Genomic DNA, 12,149 nt, shown 5'->3' on the forward strand with positions numbered 1-12,149 from the left:
AATATAGGCCTGCCTAATGTAGGCTACTGACGGTAACAAAGTTGCGCTGTTTAGGCTCGCGCAGTTATTTATAACATATTATAGTTAAGAAACAATATAGGTTACACATGACCAGAGTGATGTTTTCCTGAATGCCATCAAGACTGAAACCGAGACTGATTTCATAACAGTTCAATAAACAAATAGTTAAAATTAAGTCACTTACATTTTAGACGCAATGACTGTTTTGTTCTGTTTCAGCAGCGAAAATAGTTCCAAACAAAGATCACAGCAGAACCGTAACGCATCTCAGAGCAACACTCAGCCGTGTTTCATTACTGAATGATTCAGTGTTTCGAACGAATCGGTTGAGTCAAAGATTTAATTACCTATTCATAAACTGCCTCATTCGTAATGAATCAGCCTTCTGAACGAATCGTTTGAATGAATGACTCAATGACTCGCTCATTAAGACGGTCGCCTGCCGCCTCCTACTGGCGGTTTAGTTTCATAAAGTATCATTCTTTTCAACATTCCTTATTTGTATATTCAAAAATATTTAAAATAATCTCATTTAATACAGTTATAATTTTTCAATGTAAATTATTTAATTTGATTGGTAACAGCCTAGTGTCTTCTTATTTTAATTGAATATTGATCAAATTTAAGAATTTGAAATGAAAGATGGAGCATACATTTAATATAATTATGGAAAAAATGCCCTTTATAAAGGTACAAAAAATTATTCTGAGTGTTTTCCAACAGTGATGTAATGAAACATTGACAATTTAAGTTTAAAGGGAGTAAAGCCTCTGTATAGGCTATTAAGGAAATGTAATTTTGCCAAAAAAATAACTTTTATTTTAAATAAATGTTAATTTTTAATCAGCCAACTTCAGTGTGATATGTTACCATATTATCAAGCTTAACACTGAGAATTTGAATAATTGTAATGTGATGATCAGATGCAGATATCTAAATCAAAGAATGTATGTGCGTGTGTGTGTGTGTGTGTGTGTGTGTGTGTGTGTATATATATATATATATATATATATATATACATATATATATATGAAGAGTTCAGATGTAAAAGCCTCTAAGTGCCATCTGAAATTTTCTTCTAGAATGATCATTTTTATCAAGCTCATATATTTAAGTTCAATAATTTCACTTAAATGGCAATGAAAATTACCTATTAATTGTCATTTAAGACAAATGAATTAACTTAAATATACAAGCTTTATAAAAATTATCATTCTAGAAGAAAATTTCAGATGGCACTTAGAGGCTTTTGCATCTGAACTCTTCATATATATATATGAACTGGATTCAGCCATGAAAGATCCTGATCAGTGCATCCCTAGAAACGGTTCAAACAGCAGAATGCAACAGTGATCACTAATTCAACAAATCAAACAGATCCACTCACTTGCTTGTTTCCTCAAAAAGTACGTGTTCCCACTGTGGTGACACACGTTGCAGTGAAACACATAATTGGTCATGAACGGCAGGCAAGTTCTGCAGGAATGAGAAAACAGACAGCGTAAGTGCATGCATGTGGGACACCCGTCCATCTCAGATAATAAGAGAGCAACGCACGCCGTGTCAATGCTGAACGTGTCTGCTGTAAACCACTTCATGCAAAGCGCACACTGCAGCTCCACTTCCCCCAGCTGACGGCCGCTCTCATCGTCTCCAGAGCCTGTCTGTGTGTCCGCCGCCTCTGAACTGTCCCCGGCCGTGTCCTGAGGACCCAAACACACACAATATTAGGTTGTACTGAAAACCCGCTTGAAAGTCACCATGAAACAGCATTCTTTAGCCATTTGATTTCTGTAATGGTTATAGCTGAACTGAACTCATTTCAAAACTGATGTACTTTACACAGTTATTGAACCAACATGAATCAACACTGAACTGATTTCAGCTGAATAATGACACTATTGTCTTTTTAGAGCTGCTTTACAGCAGAACTGAATTTAATTCTGTTTGCATTTTTCTTTTTATTACTATAAATCTACTTTAAAACAATCTGTATTGTATAAAGCGCGATAGAAATGAAGGTGAATTGACATTTCCAAGTGACACAGAATATTCAATGAGGTATTAGGACTTTTATATACAAAATGTTATACTTAATTATCCATGGGGAATTGATTTCAATAAAAGAATTAAGAAGCAGTGGTGTTATTGTTAAATAAAACGAAAACTATTTTTTTTTTAAATCAGTAATTGAAATAAAGCTGAAATAATATATATATATACAGAAATAAACGTTACTATTTTCAATGTTTTTGAAAGAAGTCTCTTATGCTCATCAAGCCTGCAGTAAAAAAAAAAAAAAAAAAAAAAAAAAAAAAAAAAAACAGTAATATTATGAAATATTATTACAATTTAAAATAATGGTTCTCTTTTTTAATATATTTTAAAATGTAATTTATTTTTGTGATGCAAAGCTGAATTTTCATCAGCAAGTGCTCCAGTCTTTGGTGTCTTATGATCCTTCAGAAATCATTCTAATATGATGATTTATGATCAATGTTGGAAACAGTTGTGCTGCTTAAAGGAGAACTCCGGTCAATTTTAACATTGAGCTCATTTTATTGTACATTTGGAGTGCTGTCAATACAGAGAACAACGACAAAAATCGGTGTTGCCTACACCGAGTTATTCTATTTTTAAAATTTGCACCCTGTTGACTTCAATGGGGCAATGTTTAAACCTGCTTTTAGCCTCTTAACATCCTTGATGTGTCATTACAAGTGCACAGAAAATGTGAGTGATTCCTTCTGAGTGAACACGAGTGGATCTGACTGCAGTAGATGTGAAAGATATGTATAAAAATTGTTATTTAAGCCAGCGCAAATACCTGTGTTTACATCCTGTTTTTCGGTTGAAGTCCAAAGTAGTCGATTGCCGAGTTCACGCGCATAGGTTTAGTTACCTATGATCACGCACGTGAACTCGGCAATCGACTACTTTGGACTTCAACCGAAAAACAGGATGTAAACAGGTATTTGCGCTGGCTTAAATAACAATTTTTATACATATCTTTCACATCTACTGCAGTCAGATTCACCCGTGATCACTCTGAAGGAATCACTCACATTAGCTGTGCACTTGTAATGACACATCAAGGATGTTAAGAGGCTAAAAGCAGGTTTAAACATTGCCCCATTGAAGTCAACAGGGTGCAAATTTTAAAAATAGAATAACTCGGTGTAGGCAACACAGATTTTTGTCGTTGTTCTCTGTATTGACAGCACTCCAAATGTACAATAAAATGAGCTCAATGTTAAAATTGACCGGAGTTCTCCTTTAATATTTTTTTTATAACCTGAGATACTTTTTTCAGGATTATTTGATGAATAAAAAGTTAAAAAGAACTGTATTTATTTAGAATAGAAATCTTTTGTAACAATATACACTACCGTTCAAAAGTTTGGGAACAATAACTATTTTTTTTAAAAGAAATTAGTACTTTAATTCAACAAGGATGCGTTAAATTGATAAAAGGTGATGTTAACGATTTATATTGTTAGAAATGTTTTTATTTTGAATAAATGCTGTTTTTATGAATAAATGCTGTTAACGTTTTACTCATCAATGAATCCTGAAAAAAGAATTCCAAAAAATATATATTAAACAGCACAACTGTTTCCATCATTGATAATAACTGAGTATCAAATCATCATATTAGAATGATTTCTGAAGGATCATAAGACACCAAAGACTGGAGTACTTGCTGATGAAAATTCAGCTTTGCATCACAAAAATAAATTACATTTTAAAATATATTAAAAAAAGAGAACCATTACTTTAAATTGTAATAATATTTCATAATATTACTGTTTTTTTTTTTTAACTGTAGGCTTGATGAGCATGAGAGACTTCTTTCAAAAACATTAAAAATAGTAATGTTTCCAAACTTTTGACTGGTACTATATATATATATATATATATAATTAGATGAAAAACTTCAATTTAAAAAAACTAGCTCAACTGAAATAAGTTTGTTAAAGAACTAAAATTAAAATTAATTAAAGATAGATAGATAGATAGATAGATAGATAGATAGATAGATAAATTATAGACATATAAAATAAAAATGACTAAAGCAAATAATCAATTGCTGAAACTAAAATTTAAATGAAAACTACAAATATAAAAATAAAGGCTAAATCAAAATATTAATAAATACTTCAAGTACAATTCCTCATGTGTCAAACACAATACCATTGTATCTTTTCCACTGGAAGACTCGGTCTCCATGTTTGTGTTCAGATCTCCAAATGAAGAATCGCTGCAAACACACACACATGTAGGAGTTATGAGATATAAACATCTGCCAGAACTGATCAGTAACTTATTCTTTAAGGGGGTCATAATCATAACCACGAGCTCATTCACACACCACAGCACACATTTATATCAACACCACTGACATCTATATATAATTTATTATACAGTTGATCATCAGCAGTTATTTACTATACCGCTCTAATGAATGATAGCATGCACATCACAACAGAGGATGAAACTCAGTCAGAGTAACGAATATTTTGTTTTGGCAAGGACCTTTAGGGTAAATAATGTAATATCATGTTTATGTACAGTAAGAACTATCAGTATGTTCATTATATAAACGTCAAATTAAAGATCACAATGGACACATCTCAAATAAATAAGACGAAACATCGTCAAAACACCATCAATTCATTCTAACACTTGACTCGAGTGTTGCTGTGGTGTTTATGCGTTAAAACGCGATATTAATATCACAGAGATGTACTATAGATCTGTTCATGTGTTTAATTACACATAATCAGTGTTTTCATTGAATAAAGTGTGTTTTAATTGGTTCTCACCCGTCTGCTGTGTCTCTCTCGGTCACAGATCGCGCCTCAGCAGCCATCTTTCAAATGACGACCAGAGATTCAAATCTCGCGATAACACAGCGGGTTCATCGCTGCCATTCTGTCCGTGATCCACCCTGTGGTCTCGCGCACACTGACATCTGTCGGACAACTGTTGACTTACTGTGGAACTGTGGAAAGCAGTAGTATAGTATTAGTAGCATTAATTATTATATTATATTATATTATATTATATTATATTATATTATATTATATTATATTATATTATATTATATTATATTATATTATATTATATTATATTATATTATATTATAGCTATATTATATCTTTTAAAAATACTGTTTATCTTTTTAGCCATGTGTTGTTTGTCCTTCAAGGTTTATTTATTTGTGTTTTGTATTGTAAAGATTTTTAATTATTTTAAACACACATTTTAAATATTAGCAACATGATAATTCATGTTAGCAGTGTTAAAACCTGCTAATTCATGCTAGCAAAATGCTACGTCATCTTAGCAAAGTGTTATATCAAGTAAGCAAAATGCTAAAATATGCTAACAATGTGTTAAATCATGCTAGCAACATGATAATAATGCTAACAACATGTTAAAATGACATAATGTGTTAAAACATGTTAGTAACATACCAACAATATGCTAAAACATGCTAGCAATGTGTTAACTCATGTTAACAACATGCTAATCATGGTAGCAACATGCTAAAACATGTTAGCAGTGTGTTAAATCATGCTAGTAACTTTTTTTTTTTTTTTTACTTTCTCTGAGTAAAACCTTCAAAACTTGAAGATGTTCAAAGTTATTTTAAACTTTCAGACCTGGCTTTGTCACGCCAACATCAAAGTTTGTCATCAAACTTTACTCATAGTTTATTTAATTATTTATTTTATTGTAAAGATTTTTTTAAATTATTTTATCAAGATAAGTTTTGTAGTTTAGATTAACAACCCTATTTATTTTAAAACAAGTGTTTAACAGCAAAAATGTCATCTAGTTTCTTCCTGTATGGACAGATGCTTGAGCGTGATGCAAACAAACTATTTCCACAAATCAAAGTGTCTCTTTCTTTCAATGCACAGAGGACATCAGATCCATCGTAAACCTGTAAAACACGGTTTAAACATCTATTACTACTAAAACATCCTTTTGTTCCTCTGAAACTGCAGGACAGTTATGTGATGGACTGTTGTTACGCAGAGAGGCCAGACGCCCGCGGAGAGAGAATTGCCTTGTTGATGGCATGTAAAAGAGGATTGTTCCTTTACATGCTGTTTTCTCTGTCCATCTCGCTGATGTATTGTTGGCCATCTGTGACGTACAGACAGAATGACCCCTTATGGGTTCATTCTGAATCAACACTTTGTAAAAATCAAACTCAAAAATACAATCATATCGCATGATATCATGGACAAAAAAATAGATAAGCAAATTTTTTGTGCCAAGTCTGTAATACAGAAATCTAGAAACAGGTTTGTTTAATTGCAGAACAACCTGGATAATTATTTGTATGTTTATTTTCAAATATATATTAGTTTTTAATTGTTAAATGAATGTAAAATGTAAATATTTAACGAAACAAATAAGCATGTCTCTTACAATTATTTAAATGTTTTGTCAATTTTTATTCAATTAAAAACTAACATAAATACACAAATAAATACATGTGTATATATATATATATATGTGTGTGTGTGTGTGTGTGTGTGTGTATATGTGTATATATTTACACAAATACACACATATATATGTATATATATATATATATATATATTTATGCATGCATGTATATATATATATATATATATATATATGTATGTATATATACACATGTATTTATTTGTGTATTTATGTTAGTTTCTAATTTAATAAAAATTGATATTACACATATATTATACAAACACAATCTTTTGTAAAATGCGATTAATCGATTTGAAAATATGAACAAAAATATGAAGCAGAAATGCTTCAGAAATGTTTCTTGATCATCATATTAGAGTGATTTCTGAAGGATCATGTGACACTGAAGACTGGAGTAATGATGCTGAAAATTCAGCTTTGATCACAGGAATAAATTACATTTTACAATATAATTACATGGAAAACTGTTATTTTTAAATTGTAATAATATTAAATAATTAGTATCACAACAGCTATTTACGCGCTCGACCACTGTAAAATCACACAATTGCAAATGTATGATATCATGGACAAAATTATTGAATTTTTTTTTTTAAATGTTCCAATTAAACAAAATCTTATGGGAGTTATGGCACACATTTGGCCTTTTTAAAAACTTTAAGATATACAATTCTAGACATCGCATCACATTGGTAATTAAAATCCGTATCAGCTGACCCACACAGTGGTCAATAATTTATTCGTGTTCAACTTCAAAAGACTCTAAGAAAGAAGTGTAGGTTAATAAGGTTAATCTGTTTTCAACAGCACCACTAGAGAACTTCTCGTGTGTAATTGAGCTGTAAAGCAGCGAAGCTCCAGGCACACTCCTTCTGCAGGACCCTTGCTGGTGCACCTCCTCATCCTCAGCGGCCCGGACAAAGACGCAGGTCAGGCAGGGTCAGAGACACTGGTGACATCTGCTAATTGTCCTGGTGGGCCGGCTAAGCCTCGCTCAGTGAATACCAGAAGCATAGTTGGCGTTGGCGCCTGGCAGCTGCCGTGGAGGGCCACCTCTGGAGGCTTTGGGGATTATTTACAACATCATAAAGCCTTTGTCTGGATGCTCCCACTGTGCACACAACTCATCAAGGTGGAGAGGAGCACACTTTGAGCTGCATTAGATGGAGCAACATAAAACTGCTTCTGCAATCTTTGTTTCCTGCATGCATAATCTTAATATGCCAATTAAAATAAATACAACTTTTCAAAACACAAAGTGTAAAGCGTTTCTAAAGTGTTTGTTTTTTAATGAGCACGTCCCTTCGTGCATTTTGCATTCAATTATGCAATCAATGTACTGAGATGTTTAATTGTTGTTAAGTTTTGTACAAAGCAGCTAAAGTAGAAAATATCAAAATTACCTTTTTATTTTTTTCATTTAGAGAAAAATATATTTTACTTTCTATTTTTAAATAAATGTTAAATATGAATATTCAATGAAACATATAGGCATGTCTTAAAATTAAAGTTGTTTTAATAAAAAATATATAATACACTATATATATATGTGTGTTGTCAAATCGATTAATCGCCATTAAATCACTCACACACACACACACACACACACACACACACATATATATATATATACATATGTGTGTGTGTGTGTGTGTGTGTGTGTGTGTGTGTGTGTGTGTGTGTGTGTGTGTGTGTGTGTGTGTGTGTGTGGCCTATAGCCTACACACAGACATTCACAAACTTTTATGTTAAATGCGATTAATCGATTCGACAGCACTAATTTAATTTTACCTTTTTTTTCCCATCTAATTTATTCTCATTTTATTATTTTAGTTTAATTTAAACATGCTCACCTCAGAACCTTTCTCGTGGAAGACTTTAGTCGATTAATTAGCATCACAACAGCTTCTCACGCGCTCGACCACCGTAAAATCACACAATTGCAAATAACGACAAGCACTAATACAAAAAACTACACGGCTCTTCAGAAAAGGGCACATTTTAACCAGATGCAGGGCAATAAATTGCAAAGGGAAACGTGTCACCCACTGAGACACATTCACATGTTAAAGTGTGTAAAGGAGGAGTTTAAAGGTTTGGTTTAAACACACTGAGGTCCTTTAACATGTTAATTTTACACGTGTCTGTTTGAGGTGTATATAAGCGGAGATAGTCAGATATCACAGTACTGTAGTTATACGGACACATTTAGCCTACTTGCTGCTGTTGGAACTGGCTGTCAGGATGCATGAAAGAACTGGCAATTCTGCACTGCAGGGAAAAACCTCCTTTTCCATCGCAGACATTCTGGATTCCTCCAAATTCAACGGGAAGCATCAGGACACGCAGAGAGACGTCAGGACGCAGGGAAGCTCAAGTGAGTTTCAGCCCTTCATATGAGAAAATAAATACGTTTTAAAAAGTTAAGTAGTGTGTTTAAAAATGTATTACATTCATTTTATGTAGTTGTAGAAAATAGTGATTACGTAACGACCAATTTTGTAAATTTCCAAATGAAAAATCCTTCAGGATATTCTCCAGGAGAGGGCAGTGTATGGTGTTTATTTTTTCTGAAACATTTTAGTTGGACCTCATCCAAGGTTTATTTTTTATTTTTTAGAACGTTCAGAGAACATTCAAAAGTAACATTCCCGTGATGTTTGAAAAATAACAAAATGGAATGTTCCATTAACATTCGAATTCGAATGGCCAAAAAGGTTTTTAAAACGTTCAAAACAACTGGTGTGGCAAGCCGTTTTAACTTTTATTCATTTCCAGGATATGAACCCTTGATATCAACAATTCAGTTTTCACTAGTTAAAATGATAGTTATTGATATCAGGAATTAGATTTCTTCTAGTAACAATGGCTATTTTTGTTATCAGAAATTACATTTCCACTAGTAACATTGCTAATTCTTGATACCCACAATTAAATTTTCACTAGTTAAAATGATAATTCTTGATATCAGCAATTGAATTTCAACTAGTAAAAACTATAATTCTTGATATCTGTAATTGTATTTTCACTAGTGAAATGTCACCATAGGCTGCCATTCAAAATCAATTGTTGATATCAAGAATTGATTTCTTACTTCACATATCAGAAATACAATTCTTACTAAAAACCTTTATTTTTGATATCAAGAATTAAATTGTCACGAGTTGAAATGTCTATTCTTGATATCAAACAATTGAATTGCTACTAGTAACAATGTTCATTTTTAAAATCAATAATTCCATTTTCACTAGTGACAATGTTAATTTCTGATATCATGAATTACTAGTAAGAAAGCCATACTAGATATCTGAAATTATATGGATATCAGAAATAAATTTTCAGATATCAAAAATTTAAATTTTACTAGTAGCAATTCAATTGTTGATATCAAGAATATACATTTCAACTAGTGACAATTGAATTCTTGATATCAGTAATTCGCATTTTTACTAGTAACAATGTAATTATTGATATCAAAAATTATATTTCTACTAGTAAGAAATCAATTCTTGATATCAACAATTGATTTTAAATGGCAGCCTATGGTGACATTTCACTAGTGAAAATATAATTACAGATATCAACAATTACATTTTTGATATCAACAATTCATATCCAGGAAATTTGAACTCACTAACAATTTCATAACTTAATGGGAATATTAGCAAAACGTTCATAGAGCATATTTGTTATATCTGGGGTGCCACAATACAATTTAAATGAAATAATTCACACACTGATTATAATGTTGTAATGGAAATTTCTCACATTTCAGTAAATAAAGACACTGTCAAGACAACTTCACCTCAGGACATCCCCAGCATTTCTGGCACAAAAGGAAAGTCAAAGCGGATCCGCACCGCGTTCACACTGGATCAGCTGCGCATCCTGGAGCGAAGCTTCCAGAACAGCCACTATCTGTCCGTGTTCGAGCGCCACTGCATCGCCTCTGCCCTCCGTCTGTCTGAAACACAGGTCAAGATCTGGTTCCAGAACCGGCGCACCAAATGGAAGAAGGAACAAGAAGGTCAAGAAGGAGAGGAGCAGAACCATTGTGCACCTCCTGCCTTTGCGCAGAACTCTTTTCTGTACACACTACCTGGACATCACGCAAATCCTGTGCATTATTACCCAGCACCACAAACACCTTACCTGAACCCGTCTTACCATCACCAGACCCTCATGATGTTCTGATCGACTTTTATATGATGCCATCAGAGAACATTTTTAGTGTGTAGTTCTTTAGAAACCAGTATGCTGATCTAAAGAACCAGTAATGTTTTTAATCTGTCCATATTGAATCTCAAGAAAGTTCAAATGTGCTCAAAAGAACCAAGAAAGTGAATGAACAACAGCTATATATTTAATGTGATATTTAATTTTTTTAAATCCTTGACATAATATTTATAATGCCTTTGACAATTATATTTATACCTCATTTTAAATGCAAGTAATTGAAATATTACAATAAAGTTTATATTTTTGCACTTTCGACTATCTTGTTTTGCCATTTCAGAAAGTTATATGTAAGGTCAATGGAAACACAATATATTTTGTTATAAATTAAATGCTTATGAAACATGCGTGGTCTTAATTGCGTGCTAGCTGAATTTTATTCATATTTCTCAAAATATGATGCTGATCTAAAATCAGGCTTGATTTAGACTTGATGAAATAAGTTAATATATACAGTATGTGCACGGTAAGTGTTATGGAAACGGAAAGTCTCAAACCAGCAGCAGATTCATTTACAGATGGAGGGCAGAAAGAAAGGAAATCGGATGATAAGAGCAGAACTGAGTCACGGCTACAGTCTCCTGGCTCATGATGGAAGAGGATGATGAATATGAGCAAACGTTTTAAATGACTCCAGCAGAAACACATCTGTCTGTAATTCAGCACATGGATCTGATTAACGTCAGATGTCCGTTGGCACCATCAATAAATAGTTGCTTTTTCATGGTTTGCGAGAGAACCGTGTAGAAGATTCTTTCATTTCCCACATTCTGATTCAGTTTGCTTCATGCGAGTCTGACCAGGAATGGAGTCATAAATGTGTTGGTTTCAATAATATATATATATAAGCTCTACAAGGCAAAGTTGAGAGCAAATATGTTTGACAACCATTGAAGGTTAAGAGAAGAAATATGTAGAAACAACCACTGATTGAGTGTGTTTTTCCAAAATCACGAAGGCGGATCTGTGCCATTTCTGCAAACTACACTCTCTACAAATACTTTTAGACCTTATTTGGTACTGAGCGGCTTTAGTACTCCGGTTTCATCTCATTTGCTCAATGAAAAAAGTGTTTGTAATAAAAGCGAAATACATTTTTTATAAAGTATGAACTTAATTCAATTCAAGAAGTCTCTTCTGCTCACCAAGGCTGCATTTATTTAATAGAAAATACAGTAAAAACAGTAATATTGTAAAAATATTATTACATTTTAAAATATATATAATATATCATAAAATATAATTTATTCCTGTGATCAAAGCTGAATTTTCAGCATCATTCCTCCAGTTTTCAGTGTCACATGATCCTTCAGAAATCATTCTAATGATGATTTGCTTCCTAATTTTTTATCATTTATCATCAGTGTTTCATTTGTATCATTAATACTCCTTTTTTTTTTTTA

The 12,149-nt window shown here is 32.5% G+C and overlaps 2 protein-coding genes across 3 annotated transcripts in view; one reads left to right on the top strand and one right to left on the bottom strand.

Annotated features, from left to right (window-relative positions):
* Positions 1-8,944, bottom strand: part of ash2l (ash2 like, histone lysine methyltransferase complex subunit) — a 25,852-nt gene extending 16,908 nt beyond the window's left edge. The window contains exons 1-5 of one of the 2 annotated variants that reach the window (XM_081354097.1): positions 8,728-8,944; positions 4,848-5,026; positions 4,216-4,282; positions 1,579-1,724; positions 1,409-1,497 (exon numbers count right to left, since the gene is read on the bottom strand). In XM_081354097.1, the coding sequence (XP_081210223.1) occupies positions 1,409-1,497; positions 1,579-1,724; positions 4,216-4,282; positions 4,848-4,894 (349 nt within the window). In that variant the 5' untranslated portion in view covers positions 4,895-5,026; positions 8,728-8,944. Of the gene's footprint in view, positions 1-1,408; positions 1,498-1,578; positions 1,725-4,215; positions 4,283-4,847; positions 5,027-8,727 lie in introns of those variants that run through there. The other variant, XM_081354098.1, reaches the window with a different exon arrangement.
* Positions 8,120-11,093, top strand: pnx (posterior neuron-specific homeobox). The gene is made up of 2 exons (XM_081354120.1): positions 8,120-8,887; positions 10,286-11,093. Exons 1-2 carry the CDS (start codon positions 8,755-8,757, stop codon positions 10,702-10,704), a joined length of 552 nt encoding a protein of 183 aa, XP_081210246.1. The 5' UTR covers positions 8,120-8,754; the 3' UTR covers positions 10,705-11,093.
* The last annotated feature ends 1,056 nt before the right edge of the window (positions 11,094-12,149 follow it).

The sequence above is a fragment of the Scardinius erythrophthalmus genome, assembly GCF_964197995.2.
Source record: "Scardinius erythrophthalmus genome assembly, chromosome: 23".
NCBI lineage: Eukaryota > Metazoa > Chordata > Actinopteri > Cypriniformes > Leuciscidae > Scardinius > Scardinius erythrophthalmus.

Bases quoted from the DNA above. Each gene is read 5' to 3' on its own strand.
- pnx (XM_081354120.1), top strand. From the start codon at position 8,755: ATGCATGAAAGAACTGGCAATTCTGCACTGCAGGGAAAAACCTCCTTT. The intron at 8,888-10,285 runs GTGAGTTTCAGC...CTCACATTTCAG, and splicing joins CAGGACGCAGGGAAGCTCAA to TAAATAAAGACACTGTCAAG.